The following is a 26,431-nucleotide window of genomic DNA, read 5'->3' as shown; positions in this document are numbered from 1 at the left end:
TTTAATATATATTTAAAAAAATTAATTTTAAAAAATAAAATATATATTGCTATTTTAACTCCACTTGTAAAAACACCGACTTCGTATAAAAGAACAAGAAAGAAGGTGAGAAGGTAAAGTTTGAATGGCGGAAGACATTCCAATTTGAATGATTGGAGGAAGGTGGTAATGGGAATGCGGCAATGCCGATGCTGGACGATTGGAGGAGGTTGGATAAGCTGAAGAAATCGCCATCGAACGATCAAGGGTAAAATTGTAAATGCAGATATGTTATGTGCTAAAATTCTCTTTTTTTTTTTACTTGTTTAATGCTTGGGATTTTTTTTTCTTTGCACAAATAAATTTTTTTTTCTAAACTCTTAAAAATTCATTATTTTACTAATTAATTACACGAACGGATGGTCATATAAAAAATTTTTTGACATTGGCGGGATTAGTATTTTTTTTTATAAAATTATTCATGAATTTAAATGAAATAAATAAATTATAAAAAATATTTTTTAATTTATGATATATAACTAAAGTTGATCTTTGCTAAAATTTATTTTCCAATACAATACTTTTATTTATATTATGCATCCAATGCTAAATTTTAAAACTTTTGAAAATTTATGAATATAACAAAAATAATTAAAAAATTATCATATTTAATTTATATAAAATAATAATTTTATATTTTATACATATTTAATATAAAATAAGTGCAACCCTAATAGATGGGTTTAGCTAGATTTTTCAACAGTGACTGGGGTTCTGAGCAAGTGAGATGGAAATGGGCTCAAGGCCTAGTTAAAAGAAATTTCAGAGATGTTGACAGGTTGGGCCTTGTGTAAAATCTATACTGTCAAGTCTCTCTGCCATAGCTTCCATCTTGCAGTTTTCTGTGTCGTTAGGGCGAGGAAAATACAATTACAAACTTGGTTTTCCTTGAAAGCTTGAGCCATTGAGGAAAATAAATGGAGCGTACGCTGTGGGGACATTTACCGCTCTTAGTAAGAGCAAACTCCAAAGAATCAGTGGAATACATTCTTCAATCCCTTTGGAGGACTCGCAAGATTGGTCTCGATGCTGATGACCGACGCCTCATCTGTGAAATGCTTCAGCTCCAAAACGATTCCGATCTCGACCCAGTAATCAGCCATTCCCTCAGTCTCTGTTTCTATATATACAAATACTTATATTTAAATTCAAGTCTTACAAGTTTCAAATGATTTCTTTTCTTTTGGAAAAAAAAGTTTCAATTTTATCTCTAGTTGGATAGGATTTTGTAATTGGTTGGGCTTGACATGGAAATTAATTCATTGGAGTTTTTTTTGCTAATAGAATTATTGGTTGTTTTTCCTATGAAGATTTTCATATTATCTTTTAAAAACATAAAGAGTGAAAAACTAAGATTGATTCCCATATTGGTTTCATATGCTTGTACCCCCTGCATATTCAGAAACGCAGTTTGCTGACCTGATGTTGAGAAGAACGTTGCTTTTTATAATTTCTCTGCAAATTGTTATTTATCTATGTTGTGTTGGAAAAGCATTAATTTTTTTAATTTATCGAACTCTTATTAATCATCCCAACTTAGATTAATTATCTTTTTATCTGCTCTGCAGCTTCTGGTATGTCTCCGCATGTTAATCCGTAGATGTGTTTATGAGAATATCAGCAAAGATGATATTCAAAAGTTGTTTCCAAATGAGGTTCTTCCTGAATTACAAAGACTATTGGCACTTTTGCTGCAAAAGTTTCAGAAAGAATGGCGGGCAGATATACACATGGATGAGGTCAGGAATTCGATTTTTTTGGTCAATTACAAGAACATTTATCTCAATTGAGTTGGATGCTATATGAAATATCGTGCTTCTAAAATTAATCGTTTCCAGGTTTCTTATCCACGCTTAAAGGCAATGACTTGGAGTATGGCAAGTCAGGACAATGAAGTGACAGAACCGGTGGCTGTTATCAATTTGAAGGTATTAATCTTTTTTGTTGGCAAGTCAGTGCAATTGATGCCTTTTGTTTCAGATTGCAAAGTTTCACTATATATGAAATTGGGTAAAACAAACATCTTTGACATGTTAACTGAAATATGTGGTTTTCTCTGATTGGACAATTTTCTTTATGCTCCTGAAGTGGTGACGTGATGTTTTTGCATTTCTTGCACTTTATGCAGCTCCAAAATGACACACAGGCTCCCCAAGGGGAGATGGATTTGAAGTTCCAATTAGCTAAAGAAACCCTGGATACAATGCTGAAGTCTATGTACTGTATACGAGATCAGTTATCTAATTTGGTTGGTGTCATGGCTTAAACTTTCCTTTTTATTCCTGGTTATATTTTTAGTCATTACAAACCGTTTTTCTCTTTGCTAATGTAAATATGTTTTCTTTTTTCTTTTTTTTTTTTCAGGGTGAGACGTCAAATGGACCTTGCTCCCAGGAAATGAATGCAGTGTAATTTTCCAATTACATAAAATGGTACAGCCAAACAGCTTCCCCTCAAAATCAAGTTTTATCTTTATTATACTTCATCTGTCATCTGGATGAACAAATTTTCCAGTTAGCATATTATGTTAAACATATATTTAGTAGTAATTATATTTAAATTAATGGTACTTTGGTGGCATGACTGACTAATAGGAGCTGTAGGACTAGCAATGTCAAAACTGGAATAAAAGAATTAAAATGAGAATATAACTTCAGGCACTATTTGGTTGTACCTACTTTTGGTAGTTCAAAAAGGGAAAATATTGTTAAAGGAACATGTGAAGCTGATATGTATCATTCAAAATGGTGGCAGTAGTGGATGATCATCACTAATTCTGACTCTTTTCAAGAGTGAGTACTAAAGTATGTGGCAAATGAAAATAACTTTGAGTAGCATGATTACCTAATGGGAGCAATAGAACTACCCATATCAAAAATCAGAACATCACTTTAGGCACTATTTTGTTGTACTTCTTTTGTTACTTTAAAAAGGGTAAATATTGTCAAAGAAACAAGTGAAGCTGATATGTTGAAACCAATGAAAATGTTGGCAGTAGTAGTAAAGATTGTTAGGTGAGGAAAAGGAATATTGTCTCCTGAAAGCAATAATTGCATGCTTGAGCTAATATGCATATTGTTTCAGGTTTTCTTCTTATAGCAACAGTGGCCTGAGGGAGAAATAGTGCTTTTGGTTTTACTTAGATATGCTTATGACATGTATGGAATCATAGATTAGTTGATATTGACCATGACCAAAGCCAAGTTGATTGTTCTAGAAAAGCTTGGTCCACATGAAATTGACCTGTAGTCTGGATTTCTTTGTGTTTCTGTTGGAATTGGATCATAAGCACTGAAAATTCAAGGGTTTGACAGAGATGATCAAAGTTTTACTTGTATTCAGTAGAAATTAAATATTAGTCAGGGAGGAAGAGAGGGATTATTTTGAATTGTAATTTCCTGTTAATAAATGTTAATAGCCTTATCTCACATGCAAAGATATTTGGTGTTACCCATGGTGGCTAATGATTCTAGTTTGACTCTTTGAATATCTTGAGTTGTTCTGTATTTCTTTGATAGCGTATGAGTTAATGAAAGTTTGGCAAAACTAACATATGAAAAGCTAAATTGATGGTTAATGCTCATGAGAAGTTTTATATTGGTTAGCTGCCATATGGTTTGTAGCTAGAATCTTGATTTCGTTGGGGAAAAGTCAGCCTAACCCAAAATGGAAATCATTTTCAGTTTGCTCCATGTGACAAAGATAAACATTTTAACGTAAATTACTGCTTTCAGAATCAAAGGTTGATCTTATTATAGGTTGCAGTTAAGATTCCTTGTGTCGATGTTCAGCAGTAAACTGTGGTGTTTCCTATAACTGATGAAGCTCCTGTTTATTTTATTTTATTTTCGGAAAAGAGGATTCAAGCTGAGAAAAACATGCATCTTCATTGAACCAAATGCATAAGTGCTGATAAAGCTCTTGTTAAACCTTTTTGGAATAGAAAATGGATTCATTTGTATGAAAACTAATCTTTGCATGCCAAAATTAAATTCATTCAGCCTTTTATCATGTCATGTCGATTGAACTTTGAAGAATTTAATAATATGTTGATGCGATAATATTATGTGTCATTGTCATATCATATCATATATAATATTATATTATAACATATATAGAAATTTGATAAAGCTTGTCTACGTGGATGCTTATTTTGGTAATTTGTTTGAATGACACATATGATAATGCTAATTAAATATTATTCAAAACAATCAAACATAAAAAAACTTTCAAATTAAATCATATTAAATGTTCAAAATATATAAACATTGATATGAATTTAAATCCATTTTTATTCATATATATATATATATATATAAATCTAATTATATATTATTCAAAGTAATAAAAAATCAACATGTAAGATAATTACTAATTTAATGCTATTTATCAAATAAATAAATTTAAAAATTATTTAATTATCCAAAATTTTTAAAATTTAACTTAAATCGAATTATATGTATATTTAATTATTTATGTTTTGATTTAACTTAAAGTTAAAATATAATAAAAAAAAATCAAATCAATCATTCGTAATTCAAAATTCAAAAATAAAAATTTTTTTAATTCAAATTTTTTCTTACCAAATATTCTCTTAGAATTTAATTATGATAATATTTTTTTATATACAGATTTTAAATAAATTTATATTATATAAACCTTGAAATTTTGATTAAATAAATTTAATTCAGTTAATCTATTTAAATTTTTGTTAGTAAAAGAGAAGAAGCTACAAACCTATAACAATCTACCATTTATGAAGCTAAAAGCCTTTGAAATTTTGGCTTTCACGTGAAAGCTCTCTTACAATTGTATAATTAAGTAATCTTGCTTTCTTTCCTATTCCATTAAGTCATAATGATCGATCAAAAGTAATATTAAAGGAAGTCAAATGTGAGTTCTTCTATTATTACATTGTATTTACTTTTGTTTTTTTTAATAGTAACGTTTGTAATAAATCAGCAAATGCTTATAAATTTTCAAAATTTTTTATTCGTATGTTCTCTTTAGTTATTGGTTTTTGTATTGTATATTGATCTAATCTTTAATTAGAGGTTTTTATTTACTGAAGTAATTAACAGTTAAATTTTATTAAAATTAATTTTGATGTGACAAATGCAGTTGGAAGGATAAGAGTACTTACCATAGATAGGGATGGGATAGTTGTTGTTGCTCTTCAGTCTTGTGAATGACAAATCTTACAACAATGGAGGCTTTTGGCTAAGGACACAAGATATACATGGTGCTTGAAGGAAATGTGCTAAACATAATAAACCTGATCCGACTGGTTTCCACATACCTTTCAATGATAGATTACTTTGTAGATGAAGCAAAGCTTAACATAAGAGATTCCATTTTCAATTATGTGAAACATGCTAGGCTATAAGCCAATTATAAAGTTGACAATTCAACTCGGTTTCGACGGGTTTCGATTCGATCCGATTTTATAAGATTTTTTTTTTTAATTGGGTTTCGGGTCGGGTCGGGATCGAGTTTTAAGCAAATCCAACCCGATCCAAAATTATATAAAAATTATTTTTAAATTTTTTATTTATATATGTATTTATATAATTTTATATTTTATATTTAAAAAATAATATTTTATATTTTTAAAAAATAATATTTTATTAATTTCAAATTAGATTAAATTCGAGTTTTATGATTAAAAAATTGGATTGGATTCGGAACGAACAAAAATCTGATCCAATTCATCGCCAATCTTAGGCAATTAGGTTGGATAATGTGTCAGTACGGTTTGAACTTTGTATTACGAATGATGTAATTTAGATAAAAAAAAAAAATGTCTAAGAAGTATTACAGATATTATCATTGTTGATTGTAACTAAAGTTATTAGCAATGGAAGTTTCTTATTTAATTCAAAATAAAAAGTTCAATTTTATTTAATTGGAGTAGATAAAATCCTAAAAATTTATTTTGATAAAAAAAGTGCATAACATAATTTCATACTTTTAAAATAAATATAACTTATTTATTAAAGATATAAACATATAGATAACTTATTTTTTATTAATCAAATAAACATATAAGTATAGATTCAAATATTTATTTATTTTTTATCATGTATTTTTTATTTTATGATTTTAAAATTATTTATCATATTTATTTTTTAAATAAGTTTAATTATTTTTATATATCATTTCAATATTTTAATTTAAAATATGTTATAATTTTTAAAATTTAAATATAGGTATGCATAAAATACTAATTTTATATGTTTATAAATATTTAAGTAGACAATTAACTTGTGCATTGCACATGTTATAAGCTAGTTATCTAATATATCATATTGATAGCTAATATAGAAAATGATTAAACAGTATTATATCAGCACACAATCAAAGATTAACGAATAAAAAAAAATTTACTCAACCTTAAAAGTGATTAAATCAAAAGACTAATGATTAAGTTATGATGTATTTTACATTTATTATTTAAATGGTAGCAACATCAACAGCGGCTATTTTTTTTGGGTAAACTTCATAATTTTAAATATAAATACAAAAATAATAATATATTTATGATATGATTGAAAATTTTTTAAAAAATTTTAAAAATATTTCATATTTAATATATCGATATGAAAATGTAATTTTTTTTTATTTTACACATTTAATATAAAACAAATATGATATAAATTAACAAATTAATAGATTTGATTTTTAATACAAAGGAAATAGTAATTTAAAGATAATTAAGAGGTTGCATATGTTGTTTTGATTAAGAGTGTAATCGAGTCGAGTCAAGTTGATACAGTGAGAAGTTCGAACTCGACTCGTAGCTCGATACTCGACTTGAACTCGATCGAATTTTATTTTTCAAGCTCGAGTTCGATTCGTGATCGAATTTGAGCTATTCGAGCTTACTCGATTAATATATAAAAATAAATTCGATTCATATACACGATAAAAGTTCAATTATTTATGCTCGAACTCGAACTTGAATTCAAAATATTTTATTAATTAAAATAATAAAAATATATTAAAATATAAAAGCTCGATTAGGCTCGTGAGCTATTCGAATCGGATATAAAAATAAATTCGACTCGATCGATAAATCAAGCTACTCGAACTCGACTCAATAATAATCGAACTGAATTCGAGTTTTCTTTGAATCGACCCGAATAGCATGTGAGTACTAATATATCACTTACACCCATAGTTTTGACATCCTTAATAAAATGATAAATTTAAATTTTATCCAAAAGTTAAATCATTAATAATAAAAAATAACGAAATCAAAGTTTTTTATTTTTCCAATTAAAATATATAAAAAAAATAAAAAGGTAAAAGAAAATAAAAATAATTGCATTGGGCCAGACAAGAAAAAGAGGGCACCAAATGGGCAAAAACCCAATCCAAAAAGCTAACAAAAACCAAAATCGTAGAGAAAATAACCGTAGAGAAATTCCCAAACCCTTTTCCGTTCTCTTCTTACTTCTGACACACACAGTTCTATAAGACTTCCCCTGACATAACTTCCTCTCCCAGCAATCCATTTCCTCTCCCTAACCAGCCGGCTTAAACCGATTTACAACGACCGAAAAATACCCACAAAAAGCGGAACCAAAACTCAGAAAATGGCGGTTTTCAGTTTACTTCAGTTGTGAACCTCCCCAATCCCCAAATTGTTTCTTAGATAAAGGATTAAAAGAACCGGAGAACCGGGCCGGGTCGAGGACTAAAATCAACGACCATGGCCACGACTACGACGAGCCTTGGCGCGGGCGGAGAGGACCGGGTCATGGCGACGGCTCAGCAGATCGTTAAGAGTCTTAATACACCAAAAGAGGTTCGTGAAGACATGCTCTTGATTTTCTCGAGCTTCGATAACCGCTTGTCCAACATCACTGACTTAATCAACGATGACTCCGACAGTACCGGTGTCCGCTTCGACGCCGCCGAGAAAGTGATCCTCTGGTGGGACTCTTCCTCCTCTAACCCAGACGGTTCCCGCCACTCTCTCTACTGGGAAGACTCTCCCAATGAAGCCGCCGAGTACCTCTTGGCGGTTGACGAAATACTTCAATTGTTCGTCGATATGCCGATTCGGTCTGATAATGAAATAATGGACCGGGCGAAGACCGCTATTCAAATGGCTATGTCGAGGCTGGAAGATGAGTTTCGGCTTATTTTGATTAGGAACACCGTCCCGCTTGATGCGGACCGGCTTTACGGTTCGATCCGGAGGGTTTCCCTCTCTTTCGCAGCGAATGAAGGGGAAATTGACGAGGAATTCGAGAGTTTTGGAGAGGTTGATAGCAAAAGAGGGTGCTTTCACGAGAGAGGACCAAGTTTGGGAGATGATTTATGTGTAGATTTGATCAATGCTGATGCTGTAATGGAGTTAAAAGAGATTGCTTACCGGATGATCCGGTCTGGGTACGAAAAGGAGTGTGGTCAAGCTTATAGTAATGTTAGGCGTGATGCTTTGGATGAGTGTTTGGTGATTCTTGGAGTTGAGAAGTTGAGTATTGAGGAAGTTCAGAAGATTGAGTGGAAAGCTTTGGATGAAAAGATGAAGAAGTGGATTCAGGCGGTTAAGATTACCGTTAGGGTTCTTTTGAGTGGGGAAAAGAGGCTTTGTGATCAAATTTTTAATGGGTCTGATTCGATCAAAGAGATTTGCTTTAATGAGACAGCTAAAGGCTGTGTAATACAGTTGTTGAATTTTGGGGAAGCTGTGGCTATTGGGAAAAGATCATCTGAGAAGCTGTTTAAGATTCTGGATATGTATGATGTTTTGTCTGATGCATTGCTGGATTTTGAGATGATGGTTACCGATGAATTTGTATGTAGCGAGGCCAAGGGAGTGTTGGCTGGATTAGGGGATGCGGCAAAAGGGACTTTTGTGGAGTTTGAGAATGCTGTGAAGAATGAGGCTTCCAAGAAACCTATGCAGAATGGGGAGATTCATCCTCTTACACGTTATGTAATGAATTATGTCAAACTGCTTGTGGATTATAGTGAGACTTTGAATTTGTTACTGGAGAGTGATGAGGATGAAGCAGATGGATTGCAGAGTGAAGATAGTGAACTGGAGACACTGACTCCATTTGCTAAACGGTTGTTGTTGTTGATAACCTCTTTGGAATCCAATCTTGAGGAGAAATCAAAACTGTATGAGGATGGTGCGTTGCATTGTATATTTTTGATGAATAATATTCTGTATGTAGTGCAAAAGGTGAAGGATTCTGAGCTAGGAAAGCTTTTGGGAGATGATTGGGTTCGTAGGCGGCGTGGCCAGATACGCCAGCATGCTACAGGTTATCTGAGGGCTTGTTGGACCAAAGCTCTATATTGTCTGAAGGATGAAGGGATCGGTGGTAGCTCTAACAATGCCTCCAAGGTAGCCTTGAAGGAAAGATTTAAGAACTTCAATGCATGTTTTGAAGAAATATATAGGATTCAGACGGGTTGGAAGGTCCCAGATCCTCAACTTCGTGAAGAACTTCGAATTTCTATATCAGAGAAAGTACTTCCGGCTTACCGGTCCTTCATGGGGAGGTTTGGGAATCAGCTAGAGAGTGGAAGGCATGCTGGAAAATACATTAAATATACACCAGAGGATTTAGAAAATTATCTATTGGATTTGTTTGAAGGATCACCTCTTGTTCTTCACCATATGAGAAGGAAGAGTACATAGGATAGGATACAGGACTCCTGTTACTGGTATGGCCTTTGCGTTCATCAAGGACTAGCTGAAGCTAGAGTTCACCTATTTATGTGTCTGTCGACATGTTTTTTATTCTGTTCGATGTTATAAACACAGGTTTTGTGAGAGTTAACTGGCACCCTTTGTATCTTGTACATGATTATAGTCTATAGTTTCTCTATATATGGGTTTGTCTTGGTTCATCTTTTTTATTTCATGAACCACCATTAGCACTTTGGCCGTTTTGTCAGTTGTCACCTTTCATATTTGCCATGCCTCATAGACCCGTTAGCCTGGCATATCTATTGTTCACATGCACATAACATTCTTAAGTGCCTGAATGTCTGTGTCCCCTGGAACAAAAGATTGTCATTCTGTAATATAGCAACTAATAGCAATGTTTATATTGTAGGATTGAAACCAATAAATATATTTTGATTCCCAATTGTGCCATGTCTCTTTCCTAATACCTTCCAGTAATATTTTACATGATACTAATTTTGTTTAACATGAAGTAGTACCTGGTTATCACCGTCTTAAAGGAATGGCTACATCTCTTTCATTTTTTTAGCTGTTACTAAAGTTTTTAATGGAGAACTGCATCTTCGGTAGGAAAACAGATGCCAGGTTAAGCCACGTAGTTCAGAAATAATAGTTTTCTGCAAGAAGCATTTGTCAAATGTGATTGAAGAAGCAATCATGCAGGTAAAAAGGTTTTGGTGAATTCTGCTGTTAATTTGATGTATAGGGAGTTAGGAAGATTCAGTGCTTTTAAAAAATGATTATATCTGTAGGATGAACACAATGTTTACCCCCAATGTAATTTCTGTGAAACAATGTGAATAATGATGTGGGAGTTGTGAAAACTGAGAGCTTGAGGAATGCTAAAGTAAATTAATGTACAATGTAGTGAAGATTTATAGACTGCAGAACAACTCTGATGAGCTTTTTATTAGTGGAAAAGTTAGAGGACTAAATATGCCTTTGAAATGTGCTTTTTTGTGCTTTGGTCTCTAGAAGAGAACAACGGAAATTGGAAAGTGAAAATGCTTCAAATGTTGGGCATGGGACTTTTGCAACATCATTGCATTTATTTGAAAAACTTGAATTCCAAATTAAAGGTTTAGTTCTGTTGATTCATATAATTACTTTTAAAAGCTGACATCGTACAACATCTGCAACATCTTCTCGTATCGTTTGTTTACTGCCTCCTTCGTAAAAAAACTTAAATTCTACAAAATGCAGTCCAATCAACTTCCTGTAAATCAGTTGTTGGGAAGCGACCATTTTGTAGACTAATTTACAAATGCAGTGAACTTTTTTGGTCATTGGAGGATTAATTTTCTACTGGTAGCTTTCTTGAAATGAAAGTTGTCTCCCAGTTTTTCATAGACGATCTCAAACGAAACATTACAGTTTTGATCAAAAGGAATTCACAGTTTCAGTACCCTTTAGCATTCTGAAATTTAGTACCAAAAAAACCTAATTCGAATCAACTGTTATCAGTTGAAAAACAGTAGAAACTAGTTTGAAGCGATCAACATTTTGATGTAAGCGTTGCCTGACTGTAGCTAAAGAACAATCTACAAAAGCATAAAACCACAGGCTGAGAACAAGAGGTACGTGAAACAGGGCCACCCTGCTTCCAAACAGCAGGAAATCGTAAATTAAACCAACGTGTATCCAGACATTATGTTGCAAATAAACCTGCAATGTCTTTGTTTACAACAGAAACTCAATGGATCTTGTTTGGTGTTACTTGTTAGGTCTGCAGATTCGCATTATTTGCACTTTCTTTGGACAAAGTCATTTGTTATTTTGCCTATTCACGAATAAATTGCAGGGTCCATTTGCACCCTGATGCATCAGCTATCACATCCCTTGGTGGTCCATAGAAGACAAATTCTGGAATTTGGGTTGGCACCCTTTATCACAACGATGGTTAATGTAGCACTTTTGGCAGGCCAAAGATGAATGGATTCATGCTTTGTTGGCCATTTGTGGCAAATTCTATATGGCTAACCAAACCAGAAGAGCAATGGTAGATGCAGATGGTGCAAATATCAAACATTGTTACCCATTGGGTAATTCACCTTAAGTCCAAACAGCAACCTGGCAAATGGTAAATAGCTCACTTTGCAATATGGACTGGTTTCATTGGAATTTTGTTGGTAAAAGAGACACTGCAGCAACAATGAGAAGAAGATCACATGCAAACATTGGAATAGCCGCTACATTGTTGCCTATTATATAGCATGAAGAAAACCATCCTTCCTTTTACAATGAGGAAAATTGTCTATAACGAAAATGGTTGCAAAGGAGAGGCTTGGCTCCTTGCTAGCAATGAACGTGCCTAGTGGTTAATTGTACAATCCTATTGCTGAGTTTGACTTTTTCCCAGAGCCTCCTCAAAGCACATCGATCCATCCGGTTTCATTCACCATGAAGGCCTTCAATGTAATGCAAATATCTGTCCATTTTACCACCAAAGTTAGATCCTTGAGCCCAATCTGCTTTGCTCAATGACATTCTTCTATCAATGGCGTTGGCCACCACTCCTGGCTTTACAATACAGTTGCTTATTTTCCCTGATACAATGAAGACTCATTTTCTCCCCAATCCCTCAAGAGTCCAAAGGGTAATTACAGTTTCAGTGTGATGACAAGTACCCCTCATTCATTACACTAAAGCCTCGATCCAATAGGCACTTAAGGCTTCGGGAAGTTTCACCCACCATATTGCTCCATGTGCCATATGGCGATTAAGATGTTTGCTGATTCTTATCGAAAACATGTGTTTGCATCTATAATTTCGGGGTACTTCAAACTTAAGTTTGCACCATAATATAAATGGTTATTCTGTTCAAATAACCAAGTTACAAAGAAGAGGGGCTCTGGGTTTGAACCTTGTCCTATCGGCGAAGACAAATCCATGATACGTGATAATGGTTTGAATCAAAATGGTTCAGTGCGATAATATATAAAATTATAAATTTTTAAGATTAGATTCAAATTGAATCAAATTTTTATATAATTTAAATCGAATTAAATTAAATTTTATCGGTTCAGTTTGACTTAATAATTTTTTTAATTTAAATTTTTAATATATTATTTAATATAATTTTTAATATATTTAAATAGATTTAGGTAAAAAAATAATTATTTTTATTTTATAAAAATTTAAAATATATATTAATAAAAATACATATTTTGGTTTAGTTTCCTTGTTTTTGGTTTTTTATTTTTTGATTTGAAATTCAATTTGAAGTTAACACATGTATTTAATATTTGAACTTAATCTGAATCAAATAAAAAAAATTGATTCGAACCTAACACTAAGATTTCAAATCAATTTTTCATTTTTTCAATTTTTTTACCCCCTGTAACAAAAGTTCATTTAGGGCTATAAATAAACCGAACATAAACGAACAAACATATATTCATAATTCGTTTGTTTATTTTTAGAGCTTTTTAAGCTCGACTCGTGTTCAATAAAAAATTTGTTAATTGTGTTCGAATTTTGTTTATTTAAATAATAGGATGTTTGCATTTATTTGTGTTCGATTCGTTTAAATTGAACGAGCTTATTTGTGAACATTAAACGAACATGAAAAAATGAAAAAAAAAATTTATCAAAAAACATCTTGAATAATCCATGATAAAAAATTAAATGGAGTTATTCAAGACGTTTTCTAACCAAAAACACCTTGAATAATCCCAAAAATAATGGGATAGGATTATTCAATATATTTTTTTGTTATAAATGCCTTGAATAATCCCTTACAAAAAATTAAAAATCGGTTATTCAAAGCGTTTTTGACCAAAAACACATTCAATAATTATTTTTTATTTTTTAAGAGATTATTCAAGGTATTTATAAGGGTATTGTTCAAGGTATTTTTTACCAAAAACACCTTGAATAATCGCATCCCATTTTTTGAGAGATTATTCAAGGTATTTTTTTACTAAAAAAATATCTTGAATTACAAAAAAATAAATAGGGTTATTCAAAGTTTTTTTTGGCAAAAAACCTCTTGAATAATCCTCTCATTTTTTTATGATTATTCAAGTTATTTTTTGTCAGAAAAACACTTTAAATAATCTTATTCAATTTTTTGTAAGAAATTATTTAAGATGTTTTGTTGACCAAAAACACTTTAAATAATCTCCAAAAAATTGGAAGCAATTATTTAAAGCGTTTTTTGTCAAAAATACCTTCAATAACTCTCAAAAACACATTAAATAATCTTCTCATAAAAATTAAAATAAATTATTCAAGGCTTTATTGGTAATAAACGCTTTTAATAATTTCATTTAATTTTTTGTAAAAAATTATTAAAGGTATTTTTCATGTCAAACAACATATATAAACAAAATTTTTTACTAATAGAAACTTATAATTGACTTACATTAATTTTTAAATATGCTCTTAAAAATAATAATGACTATTTCATAATTTTTTAATCAGATCAATTTGAAATGAATTTAAACGAGTTTATTTGTATAAATAAATGAAAGAATAAATAATTATTCGTATCCTATTTATTTAATAAATAAATGTACAAATAATATTTAAAATAATTTATTAAACTTAATAAATAAACAAAAATTAAATACATTTACGAATGAATCATCAAAATTTCTGTTTGCTTATACTCCTAAGTTCATTACTAGTAACTTGTTGATAAATTGCAATGACACCATCTTTGTTCCCCTATCATCATCATCTCCTGCTCCAAATTCTATAAGATTGGATCATTAGAATTAAATGTGTGAAAGCACAACTTTTGCCACTGAATTTTAGATCAGGCAATTTGGCACATTAATGCATACGCTAACCCTGCCGGATCGACATTTTGATTGGTTGTTGAGAAAATGCTATATTTCATGTTATGCTGAAAAGATAATTTATCCAAAGAATTGAAGTTACAAGCACAAGGCTGGTCAGGGGAGAGAGGGTGGTCGTTAGGGGTGTTTTTGGATTCAAAAAATAAATTATTTTTTTATAAAAAACTGTCAATAAATAATTAAAATATTTTTAATTTTTAAATCGATATAATATATATAATATCATATTAATTTATTTTACAAACACTTCATTTTTTATTTATAAATAAAATCATTCAAATATTTTTTATTATAATATTATCTTTTTATCTTTTATAATCAACCGAGTTTTAATTTAAACGTCGAGAAACAAGCATAAAAAACATTCCCTATTTTGGTACTTAGCGTCTCTCTTTCTCTCTTTGTTGATTCCAAAATTTTATTTCTTAAAGCTCAATACCTATAAATCATGCTAAAACTGTCCTTTTGCCCTTGATGGGTGATGGCTTTGTTTGGTTCGAGTCCCTTCGAGCCAAAATTAAGACAGGATTGGTGCGCTGTCCCATCAAGCCTGCTTGGCCGAAACGAACCCATTGGCCCACAACTCTTTGAATTTTTGGCTTTGAGCTACCCTGGTGGTCATCCCTCGAGCCCCACGCCACCGGGTTGAAGTTTGTCCTTTTAAAGCTGGAAAAGACGGCGCCGTATTATCTCCATCGTAAAAGGCCAAAATTATTAAGAAATGACAGGTGTTGAACTGTGGTTGATCAAACCGATCAAGATTACATCTTAAAGATCCATACACTTATGACACGTATGTCAGAATTTTAGCACGAGGTTTCCTTTTTTTTTTTTATTTCTTCTTTTCTTTGACTAAATGTTAAAAGTTCATTAAATTAAAATAATATAAACCGAAGGATTTTTAAAAATTAGAATAAAAAAAACTTTAAAGATTAAATATCAAAATCTAATTGTTGAGGATTTCCTTCATAATAGCGATTTTTAATTTTCAATTCAAATTAAACTCGCGTTAATTAACATATATAATTTGTTTTTTATATTATTAGTGAAATTTTTATTTTTATAAATAAAATTTAAATATTAATAAATGTTCATTTTTTAAATAATCAAATTATTAATTTCGTTAGTAAAATTAAAAATTTATATAAAATAATTTTTTATATATATGATTAAAAAGGAAAACATTCCCTCTTCCCCGTGTTATATAGTTGGCCAAATTGAAAAGAAGTTTATATATGTATAGAATTATAGATAGGTAGACCTTTGATTTGAACATTAGCAAATTTATTTACGTAATGTTGTAAGGATTGTGAGCCATCAAAGCCTTCAAGTACACCCGACAATCTAAAATATAACATTATATTACGATACAAAAATTATATGAATAAAAAATATAAAAATAATATAATTTAAAATTTTAATAAAAATTATGTATGAATTTAATAAAATAAAAAATATATATTTCATATTTTTATATCAATATAAATTATAATACATAATTTAATGTAAAATATAATACTTTATACGATATAAATATACTAATTTTTTAATTTACCGTCATGTTATTCCAAAATTAAAGGTTTCAAATTTAAATTATAATCATAATTTAAAAAATTGTAAAAAGTAATATCGTATTAGTCAAAGATTTGGTAATTGTTATGCCAATGAAAAAAGAAAAAAAATGGCTGCAAGACCTTTGGTTCTGGATTTTTCTTTTTTTTTTTTGAAAAATTAATTGATAATTAATTTGCCTAACATAGAATACTTGTACAAATTAATTAGCTTCAATGGACTTTTGTAGCAAACCATATTTTAAACGTGAATTTTATGTATAAAGATAAAGTCGGTGATGTTTTTAGCAGTCCCAAGTCCATCAAAAGTCGAGAATTTCATAGCATGGTCTAAAAGGCTTATCAGAATGTCAGTGCATGCTTCACTGTCTCATCACTTTTCACTGTTAAATGTTGTGTCATCCTCACTTTTTTTTTTCTATAAAAGAGATTGTAAATTAAAAATAAAAAATAATTTTAAATATTAAATTTTAAATTTGTTGAATGTTAATTTTTAAATATAATTATATAATCGTATTGAGTTCATTCTTAAATTCAATTCAATTTTATATTTCGAAATATCTTTTGTTTTTGGGTTTTTTTTTTTTTTTAGTGAACTAGCTTGGGGGTTTGATTTGATTTGCACAAGTAATATATATAGTTGTAGTATAAAAAACTTTGCATCTAATTTTGAGATTATATGTTTAATTTGGCATTACTACTTTATCCATTTTTAAAAACATTGAGCTAAATCTTAATTACCTCATTAAACCACATCTACTTTGACAAAATAAAAAAAAATCAAAGGATAATAAAACAAATGATTATGCCATTAATGGTATTCTTTGCATAATTATATCAATGATTTGTCGATATAATTTTTACACTTAAAATTGTTAGAATTTGAACTAAAATAACTGAAATTAAGAATTCAACATTTTATAAAATTTATCGACATTTTAACTTTATTTTTTTACATCTTCCTGTCGCTTTAATTTATTTTTTTTACTTTTTTGGTCATAAATCATAATAAATTGTTAATTATTTACCATGAACAATAAATATTATGAAAATTGTGAGACCCAAAATTTTGGTTCAAATAAATTGATGCATAATTTTTTCTTACTCAAACACAAGCTTTGAATCTTCCTTCTTGAAAGTTGAGAGGACATCAACTTTACAGCCCAATTTTGTAAGTTACTAAGTACTTTACTTTCAAATTTCAATGACCTAACATAAGTGGAGAAGCATTAGGAAAAAGTTATTTCAATTGTTGTTTTCCATGATTTCATCTGGTTGGGTGAGAAAGAAAGAAAATTTTAACACAATTTTGCTTTTTCCTTTTTTTGCCAGACAAAAGAAACACTTGGAGCAATTGACATTAAATCATTCATGAAATAGGTTGAACATAAACAGGAGAAATATTTTTAATGTGACTTTTACTGTACAAAAAGAAATCACCAATTTCCTTATCAATTTCTTCCTTTTCTTCTTTCTTAAGTTGTATGAAATACGAGAAGGCTTTAGATAAAAAATTTTAGGTGAAATTCATAAAATTCCTTATGAGAAATGATTAAATAAAAAATTAAAATCGATAGATTAAAAAATTTTAATATATTTTTAGATAGATTTTTTAGTAAAATGTTGACAAAATATTTACTATTAATAAATAAGTAAAGATCAAATTTAAATTATAAACATTTTAAATTATTTTTTTTTATATATTATTGATCTTTGTATCGAATTTTATCATTCTATCGATTTGAATTTTTTTATTAAAGTTTTTATCAAATCATTTAAAAAAAAAAAACCTCACAAATATCACTTAAAAAATTTTATGTAAGTTTTTTTCATAAAATATTTCAAAACCTTCCATCTCTTTTCTCTGTTTTTTTTATTTTAATATAAGATTTTTTTTATGACGATGCATGAGAAAGCAAATTCTCTAGATCCATTCTTTTTGTCAATCTCTGAAAACTAACACAGCAGCCTACCTAATCCTCCACTTAAACCAGAAATTTCCATGGCAGAAACCGAAATCGAGCATGTACTAATGCAATGAACTTCCAAACTTGCTTTTTATATTTGATCATTGGGATCTTTGACTTCCATATCTAATCATGCTTTCCCATTAAAATCCAACTCTAAAGAAATGATTTTGTTACATTAAAAATGAATGATTCTAGCTTATATACAAATCTAAATATTGGCCAAATAAATAAGAGAGAGTGTGTTTGAAAAATAATACTAAAAATAGATTTTATTACCAAAAAATACATCATTTAACTTTAAGTGATAATTAAGGAAAAAGAATTTGTATAGTTTCTACTCATATCTAGATACAAACACATATAATAATCTAAAATATATATATATACATAAATGATAATATATAACAATAATTAAATTTTAAAATTTTAATTTAGAATTTTCAAGTTTAAATATTAAAAACAAATGGTAGAATTTTTTTGTTGTTGATCTCAATTTTTTGGTATGTATAAAATAAAAATGACACAAAAGAATTAGAGATTTAAAAACACTAAGAGAATATTACTTTTGTTAACTCATCAAATCCTTGGAGACAAAAGAAGAACAAAAACAAAATACGGATGAACCATGCATGAGATAACCCACGAGCTCCATGTGACCATATATATATTTGTAGATCTTTGTCATTGGAAAAAAAAAAAGTACTGCTAATTGAACACTTTCACTATAAAAGCTAGTAATATTAATTCAATTTGGAAGTTTAGTCCAGTTTACTCAAATTAGTATTGAACTTGATTTGATTTGATAAAAAAATAATTTGGACTTGAACAATCTGAAAGATTAACTTTAAACAATCAAACTTAAATTGATTTGATTTTTATAATTTTATAATTTAAACTTAAATAATTTGAATATTAAATTTAAATTACCCAAACTTACAATAATTCAATAATCTAAATTACCCGATATAAATATAAATATAAAAAAATTAGAAACACAAATCTATATTAAAAGTACTACTTTATATATGTACGATTTAATGTATAAATTTTATATATTATCGGTAAATCAAATAATATCAATTTCTTATTAGGTAGCATCACGTGATTTTCTAATATTGTGCAAAATCTATAAAATATAAACTCAAAAAATATTTCTATATAAATAACCCTCCCTCAATTTCATTTTGTGCTATGCAGAAAAAAACAACCCTTATCTACTTCTTTAATTTCTGTTTACAAATTAATTTCAAACCTTTTCTTCTTAAACTCTTCCTCCAACCAATAAAAAATTCTATAGCTTTATTTTTTGTATAATCTGCAGCCATGGTTTTCTGTTTTATCTTGTTTTTTACTCTAGGGTTTTTCTTACTCTTTTTCTTTTTCTATTTCATGCAAGAATTGCACTATTTTTTCACCAAGAAATCGGCTTTTGCTTCCAATACTGGGCCTCCTTCGTATCCGTTTCTTGGCTGTCTCATCTCTTTTTACAAGAACCGCTGTCGGTTGTTGGATTGGTACACTGATCTTTTGTCCGAGTCTCCTTGCCAGACCATCGTGGTGAGTCGGCTCGGTGCACGCCGTACGGTCGTCACAGCCAACCCGGCTAATGTCGAGCACATGCTCAAGACCAACTTCAATAATTTCCCTAAAGGAAAGCCTTTCACTGAAATCCTTGGTGATCTTCTCGGTTATGGGATATTTAATGTGGATGGGGAGTTGTGGAGAACTCAAAGGAAGGTGGCCGGCTATGAGTTTAGCACAAAGTCTTTGAGAGAATTCGTGGTGAAAACCCTTCACGAAGAGGTCGAAAATCGGCTGTTACCGTTGCTTGAAGAAGCAATGGAGATTGAGAAAGTTATTGATTTGCAAGACGTATTGAAAAGATTTGCATTCGATACTGTTTGTAGAGTATCATTGGGTCATGACCCTTGTTGCTTGGATCTTTCAAAACCAGTTCCGCCTCTCGTTAAGGCATTTGATAGCGCAACAGAGACAAGCGCCATGCGAGGAATGGCGCCCATGGCCGTGGTATGGAAAACAAAGAGAACCCTTAACATTGGGTCAGAGAAGAAACTGAAGGAAGCAATTGAACTCGTCCATGGCTGCGTTTTGGAGATTATACAAAACAAAAAGAGAGCTCTAGAAGCAGAAACCAAATGCGGCGGCGACGCTGAAGATCTTTTGTCTAGGTTGTTATCAACTGGTCACGACGAGGAAGTAGTAAGAGATATGGTGATTAGCTTCATCTTGGCTGGAAAAGACACGACTTCCTCAGCAATGACGTGGCTCTTTTGGCTGCTTTCTGAGCATCAAAACGCAGAGGAAATGGTGGTGAAAGAAATCGAATCAATGCTTGGCACTGGCGAAAAAGGATTGGATTTCGGAGTGTTGAAGGAAATGAATTGCGTCAAAGCTTGTTTATGCGAGTCAATGAGGCTTTACCCTCCGGTGGCATGGGACTCCAAGCACGCTTTAAACGACGACGTTTTGCCTGACGGGACTGTCGTCCGGAAAGGAGACAGAGTGACCTATTTCCCCTACGGAATGGGGAGGATGGAGGAGTTGTGGGGGAAAGACTGGTTCGAGTTTAAACCGGACCGGTGGTTCCAGGAACCTTGTGCAGAAAACGGGTTGCTAAAGCCCGTGAGCCCTTTCAAGTTTCCAGTGTTTCAGGCCGGTCCAAGAGTTTGCCTTGGGAAAGAAATGGCGTTTATTCAGATGAAGTATGTGGTGGCTTCCATACTGAGACGGTTCGAGATCAGACCGCTCCGCCGGGACCAACCTGGTTTTGTTCCTCACTTAACCTCTCATATGGCCGGCGGGCTCAAGGTGTTGGTAAGGAGAAGGGTATTCAAAAATAGTGAGACATTGTCTTAAACTTAATTAATGATTGATGGTTCAAGTTACTTGCAAATTAGATTAAATAAAGAATCGTGAAGTTCGAGGTTTAATCCAATGTATTCGAATAATTACTATTTATAACTTACTGAATTTAAAATTTAAAATTTAATATTTTTAATCTCTTTTATTATTTTTTTCTTTTTTTATTAAAAAAATAGCTTAAGTATTATTTTTTATATACTTGTTCAAAAAAGTAATAGAAATAAGCTAACAACTATATCACGTACAAAAGAAAGAATTAAGATTTATATTGATGAAATGAAATATTTATGCATGCATGTTATAGCCTAGTCTATAGGCTTGACCAAAACACTACCACACAAAACCAAAACCGATAAAACCTCGTGCGAAAATTCCTAAGGATATTTAGTATACATTTGGACGTACGAAGAGATTTATTATGATGAGATAAAAAATAATAATAAAAATATTATAGTTGTAATTGAAAAAAAAATATTTTTGTTATGTTTGAAAAAAAATTTTAATAAAAAATTTATATTGAATGGATTTCATTAGAATTAACATTTAAATTTAATTAATGATACAATAAATTTAATTGTATCGTATCGAAAATATGATAGAATCTAAATGAACACTTAAAAATTGATCTATTAGATTATGATAAAGTGTATTTATAATCTTACGATGTACAAGAATAAAAGAAGAGATTATATATATTGATATTTGAATCTCAAATTTAGGATATATTATCATTTAAAGGTGATCGTAATAATGGATTTATAAATTTTTTTGAAAGTATCTACTTATAATATATATATATGTATATATTTTGATAAATTTATCAATTTTATCGAAAAAAAAAAAGATATCTAAAATAAATGTTGATTTCCACCTTTGTAAAGTCCTTTTTGCCTTTATTAATTATATACTTTCCTAATATAACTATCTAAATTTGTAAGGTTAATCCATTCATAAAATAAAGGAATAAATGAAACTACAAAGTTTAGTGTTCCAATGTTTTGCCACAATTTTCCTCTTTCCCTGACAACTAGGGCTAGGATTATGCTCTCAAACTCCTTCCAAGTTCCGAAGTACACCATTTAGGCTTAGGTCAATTTACGATATAAAACAGTAATATGATACGAATATAAATATAATTTAAAATATAAAAATAATATGATTTAAAAATTTAAGAATAATTATATATAAATTTAATAAAATAAAAATTTATTTTATATTTTTATATTAACATAAATTATTATATATAATTTTTATATAAAATATAATATAAATTTTAATATTTTATATGATATAAATATACAATTATTAAATATGCGTGAAAAAAATAAATGGCGTTTATCCTTTTGGAAGAACTGGTCCAACAAATTGATGAAATTGACCTTATGATTTGGTGAGCAGACCATTAATTTTTTTCAAAGGAGTACTAGGTTAAACTCAAGATCTCAATCGAAATCAGCTGAATAGCCAACCTCTAGTACCTACCAGATCAAAATCAATCATTTATCTATGTTTACTCTGTTATAGCTAACTTCCATGGAGAGCTGATCAGTCGGAAATATTGAACTAAAGAAAACTAGCTAGCTGGCTACTAGGTCAAAATTCTTATCATCCCCTTGATAGGTAGCCGAGGCATTATCACTCTCTCTTTAAAGAGATATTAATTGCTAAATGTAGCTTATATTCGAATTTAATGATATTTAAAAATTATTAAATATATTAATAGTAAAAGTTTTTTTTTAATTTTATAAATAAAATTAATATGATAACATATATTTTTAATATATATTTAAAAATAAAAAAATTAATTTTAAAAAATAAGACATACGTCATTATATTAATCTTACTTGTCAAATTAAAAAATTTTATTATTAATATATCAAATAATTTTTTTTAAAGTTTTACTCATAATTTTTTTTAATATGATAAGAAAAAAAATTGTCGTGTAATGTAAAAATTTATAATTTTTTTAATTTTGTCAAACATATATATGAATTTTATTAAAACTTTAATAGTATATATTTTTTAATTTTTATATTATTTTTATATCATATTATCGTATTGTGTTTTAGGTTAATTAATAGGTCATTTTTTACTTTAGAGTAAAAAAATCTAACCAAAAATTAAACCTGACGATTCAAGTATATATACATTAATGTCATCTGAAATATTAAAATTTATGTATTAATATCATATTTTATACAAAATTTATATATTATAATTCATGTCGATATAAAAATATAAAATATATATTTTTAATTTTATTAAATTTATATTATTAAAATTTTAAATTATATTATTTTTATATTATATTTATATTACATCATTCTGTCGCATTTTAAATTATCAAATTAAAGAAAAAAAGCCCAAATATGCTCTCCCCATTTTCGCCCGTAAAGCTCTAAGCAGCGAGAAATTCTAGGCTTGTAGAAAACAAAGAAGGCCATTTCAATTTGGAGGTAAGGTCCGATTGAAATTTGCCCAAGAAAACCAAAAGCTTGGGCTGACAAAAGGGAAAGAAGATGGAGGCCCAATTGAAACTCCTAAACCCTAAAAACCATCGCTTTTATTCGCTAGAAACCCTAACGCGGTATTTCTTCTGTTTGGTAGCGAACCGCAACACTCAGAAGCAGCAGGAGCCATGGTTCGTCAACCTTTCTCATTTTGAAAAGTTCTTTCCTTTAACTTTTACTTGCAATTTATTTTCTTGAGAATATTCAAGTTTAATTCCAAATTATTGGATTTTTTGGTTTAATTTCTTGTTTCTTTAGGTGAAGTATTCCAGAGAGCCAGACAACAACACCAAATGTAAGTTTTAATTCTTTATTATTATTATTATTATCACTTAATATATAGTCTAATTGTCTGTTTGGTAGCTGAGAAAAATGTAGGAAACCGAAATGCATTTTATGCCCTCTTTTTTTTTCTTTATTTATTGCCTTTCGTTTTAATTCATTGAAAAAGATTGGAACTTGATTTTTGGTGACTTTGTGCCTTGTGTTTCAGCCTGCAAAGCCAGGGGCTCTGACCTTCGTGTTCATTTTAAGGTAAGCTGATTGATCTCTTTTCAGTGATTATCTGGCTATGAAAATTCGAATCGTTCAATTCTGTTGTTGCTAGGAGCTTTTTAAAGGTGCATTTTTGCCTTTCAATGGTATTAAACTAATCATTTGAACAATTAATATTCATATTTTTGCTGAATTGTGAAGTTATCCAAATGTCTTTACTTGCTTTACTCTTTAACCATGATATGGTTCTACTTGTGTCTTATTGTGGCAATGACATGACATGGTTATTGTTATGCTTTGGTTTTGCGAGTTCAACCTGTCTTGTGTGCTTATGCAAATGTGGGTAACCTTGGTCTTGGAACTTAGTATGGTTAAGGTGTTAGTAAGATGACTAATAACAATGATGGCACCCGATTATTGTGCCAAGTACATTTGCATTAACAATTATGTGTTTATACTTTACATTTAACAGAATACACGGGAAACTGCCTTTGCAATCCGAAAGTTGCCTTTGACAAAGGCAAAAAGGTACTTGGAGGATGTTATGGCCCATAAGCAAGCAATTCCATTCCGACGCTTTTGTGGTGGAGTAGGGCGAACTGCACAAGCTAAGAATCGCCATTCTAATGGACAAGGTCGCTGGCCTGTGAAATCTGCAAAATTCATTCTTGATCTGCTCAAGAACGCCGAGAGCAATGCAGAGGTTTATATCAATGAATTGGCATTTTAATCTATTCTGGCGACATTCCTATTTGTTAAACCTGTGCATCTTCTCTCCACTTTTTTCTTAGGTAAAAGGCTTGGATGTAGATTCACTTTTCGTATCTCACATCCAAGTGAATCAAGCACAGAAGCAAAGGCGCCGAACATATCGTGCACATGGAAGAATTAACCGTGAGTGATTTGCTTTTCTCACCTTATTTTACTTATGGTGTGTGGTTTTAATTTCTTGAGTTGTGTTCATGCCATTTTCCTTTTGCAGCTTACATGTCTTCACCATGTCACATTGAACTGATTCTGTCAGAGAAAGAGGAACCTGTCAAAAAAGAGGTAATTAATCAAGGAGAAATATACCTGTAACTTCATTTTTAAGGTCATTGGTATCTTTATTTTTAGTAATGTCAAATCCCCTGGAATCTTCATTAGGTTGTGACATTGCATTTCATAATGTTCGACTGTTTTTGCAGCCTGAGACTCAGTTGGCTCCTAGGAAATCAAAGGGTCAATCTCTACGTAGTGGTACTTCTTCTTAAACTGCTGAGTGATGGATTACATTCTGAAACTATTATCCTTTTCTTTCATCGTCTCTGTAATGAGAACATTTTTGTTTCCTTCACTGAGGTGCTTAAGACTCAAGTTTGTCTCTGAAGATGCTTGATTTCTATTTAAATTTATGTCAGAATCAAGTTTGTAGCTTCCATCCATTGATTGGGCCTACAAATTTTTTATATGAATTTTTATTTAAACATGATAATTTGTGTATTCAAATCTGTTTATTCGTGTTTAATATGAATAAACGTAGGGAGGTTATATATATATATATATATTTGTATTATGTTATTGAAATATCTTTTATGCTCCAATTATTATTATTTTTTTTTGGTCAAGGAAAGTTTAAAAGTAGGGAGGTTATCTCATTTCCAAGATCAGGGTAAACCGTCGACCCACAGGGGGATTTACGGATTTTTTGAGACTTTTGGACCTATAGATCGTCTGCCAATAACTGATTCTGAGGTTTAAAAATCAAGTGTTTTGCAATCAGGTTTCAAACTTTAACCATTTGTGTCAACCCTATGGACTTTTTATGATCCAATTACTCTTTGGACAGAGGAGATTTGGAAATCTTTAGAAACCCAATAGCAATTTCAAAATTAACAGAAATTTTGACATAAATTTTAGCTATTTTATCCTTAATTTTGTTTACTTCACCATGCATTTTAATTTACTTATAATTATAGTAAATCCAATGTTCAAGGGACCCATATAATGCAAAATCTTTTTTTTTTTTTGTATTATTATTGTTATTTAAAACTAAAAATAAGATGGTTTGTACAGTATCACATTGCTCAGCTCATAATTTTATCAAAATTACTTAATTTTTTATGCATCAAAAATCATGAGCAGAGGTGTAAATGGCTACGTCAAGACAAGCTCGATTAACACATTCATGAAAGCTTATTTTTGTTTGTTTAATTTAAATTTAATATTGCAAAATGTGTTATATTAATATTTTAATAATTTTAAATATATTTTTTAAAATAAAAATTATTATTTAATATTAAAATATTTTCACTTCACCAATAAGTTGGGTTTAGTCTTCAAAAATTTTGCCTAAAACTTTCCTGTGAATAAGTGGGGTTTGAATTCCAACGTATTTTTAGTGCAATATAATTGAGTTTATTATATTATCAAATATTAATTTCAGTAAAATTTATTTAATATA

General features: G+C 30.1%; 2 protein-coding genes and 2 pseudogenes across 7 annotated transcripts; all 4 read left to right on the top strand.

The window, feature by feature from the left end:
* Nucleotides 1-833: 833 nt before the first annotated feature.
* LOC111317912 (uncharacterized) lies at nucleotides 834-5,473 on the top strand. Of its 3 annotated transcripts, none has more exons than XM_022920448.2 (6): nucleotides 834-1,130; nucleotides 1,608-1,778; nucleotides 1,878-1,967; nucleotides 2,168-2,287; nucleotides 2,404-2,471; nucleotides 5,161-5,473. In XM_022920448.2, exons 1-5 carry the CDS (start codon nucleotides 957-959, stop codon nucleotides 2,449-2,451), a joined length of 603 nt encoding a protein of 200 aa, XP_022776183.1. In that variant the 5' UTR covers nucleotides 834-956; the 3' UTR covers nucleotides 2,452-2,471; nucleotides 5,161-5,473. The 3 variants fall into 3 exon arrangements, with proteins under 3 accessions (XP_022776183.1, XP_022776177.1, XP_089622210.1); XM_022920442.2 differs by lacking the exon at nucleotides 5,161-5,473 and adding an exon at nucleotides 3,124-3,467 and having other exon boundaries at nucleotides 835-1,130; XM_089766084.1 differs by lacking the exon at nucleotides 5,161-5,473 and having other exon boundaries at nucleotides 835-1,130; nucleotides 2,404-3,467.
* Nucleotides 5,474-7,456: 1,983 nt separating this feature from the next.
* LOC111313853 (exocyst complex component EXO70B1 pseudogene) lies at nucleotides 7,457-9,915 on the top strand (annotated as a pseudogene). 2 transcript variants are annotated; one of them, XR_016345321.1, is made up of 2 exons: nucleotides 7,457-7,849; nucleotides 7,936-9,915. The product of XR_016345321.1 is annotated as an exocyst complex component EXO70B1 pseudogene, transcript variant X2 (transcript). The 2 variants fall into 2 exon arrangements; XR_016345320.1 differs by having other exon boundaries at nucleotides 7,463-9,915.
* Nucleotides 9,916-19,292: 9,377 nt separating this feature from the next.
* LOC111303810 (cytochrome P450 94B3 pseudogene) lies at nucleotides 19,293-21,086 on the top strand (annotated as a pseudogene). The gene has a single exon (XR_016345319.1). The product of XR_016345319.1 is annotated as a cytochrome P450 94B3 pseudogene (transcript).
* A 2,440-nt stretch (nucleotides 21,087-23,526) lies between these two features.
* LOC111317907 (large ribosomal subunit protein uL22y-like) lies at nucleotides 23,527-25,456 on the top strand. The gene is made up of 7 exons (XM_022920428.2): nucleotides 23,527-23,624; nucleotides 23,752-23,788; nucleotides 23,987-24,027; nucleotides 24,461-24,691; nucleotides 24,780-24,882; nucleotides 24,971-25,038; nucleotides 25,176-25,456. The coding sequence occupies exons 1-7, from the start codon at nucleotides 23,622-23,624 to the stop codon at nucleotides 25,239-25,241; spliced, it is 549 nt and encodes a 182-aa protein (XP_022776163.1). The 5' UTR covers nucleotides 23,527-23,621; the 3' UTR covers nucleotides 25,242-25,456.
* Nucleotides 25,457-26,431: the final 975 nt, after the last annotated feature.

Source organism: Durio zibethinus, chromosome 9, assembly GCF_047325235.1.
Source record: "Durio zibethinus cultivar Kanyao isolate XHJ-2024 chromosome 9, ASM4732523v1, whole genome shotgun sequence".
NCBI lineage: Eukaryota > Viridiplantae > Streptophyta > Magnoliopsida > Malvales > Malvaceae > Durio > Durio zibethinus.
The sequence above is the reverse complement of the archived record's forward strand: the minus strand, read 5'-3'. Positions and strand labels throughout refer to the sequence as shown.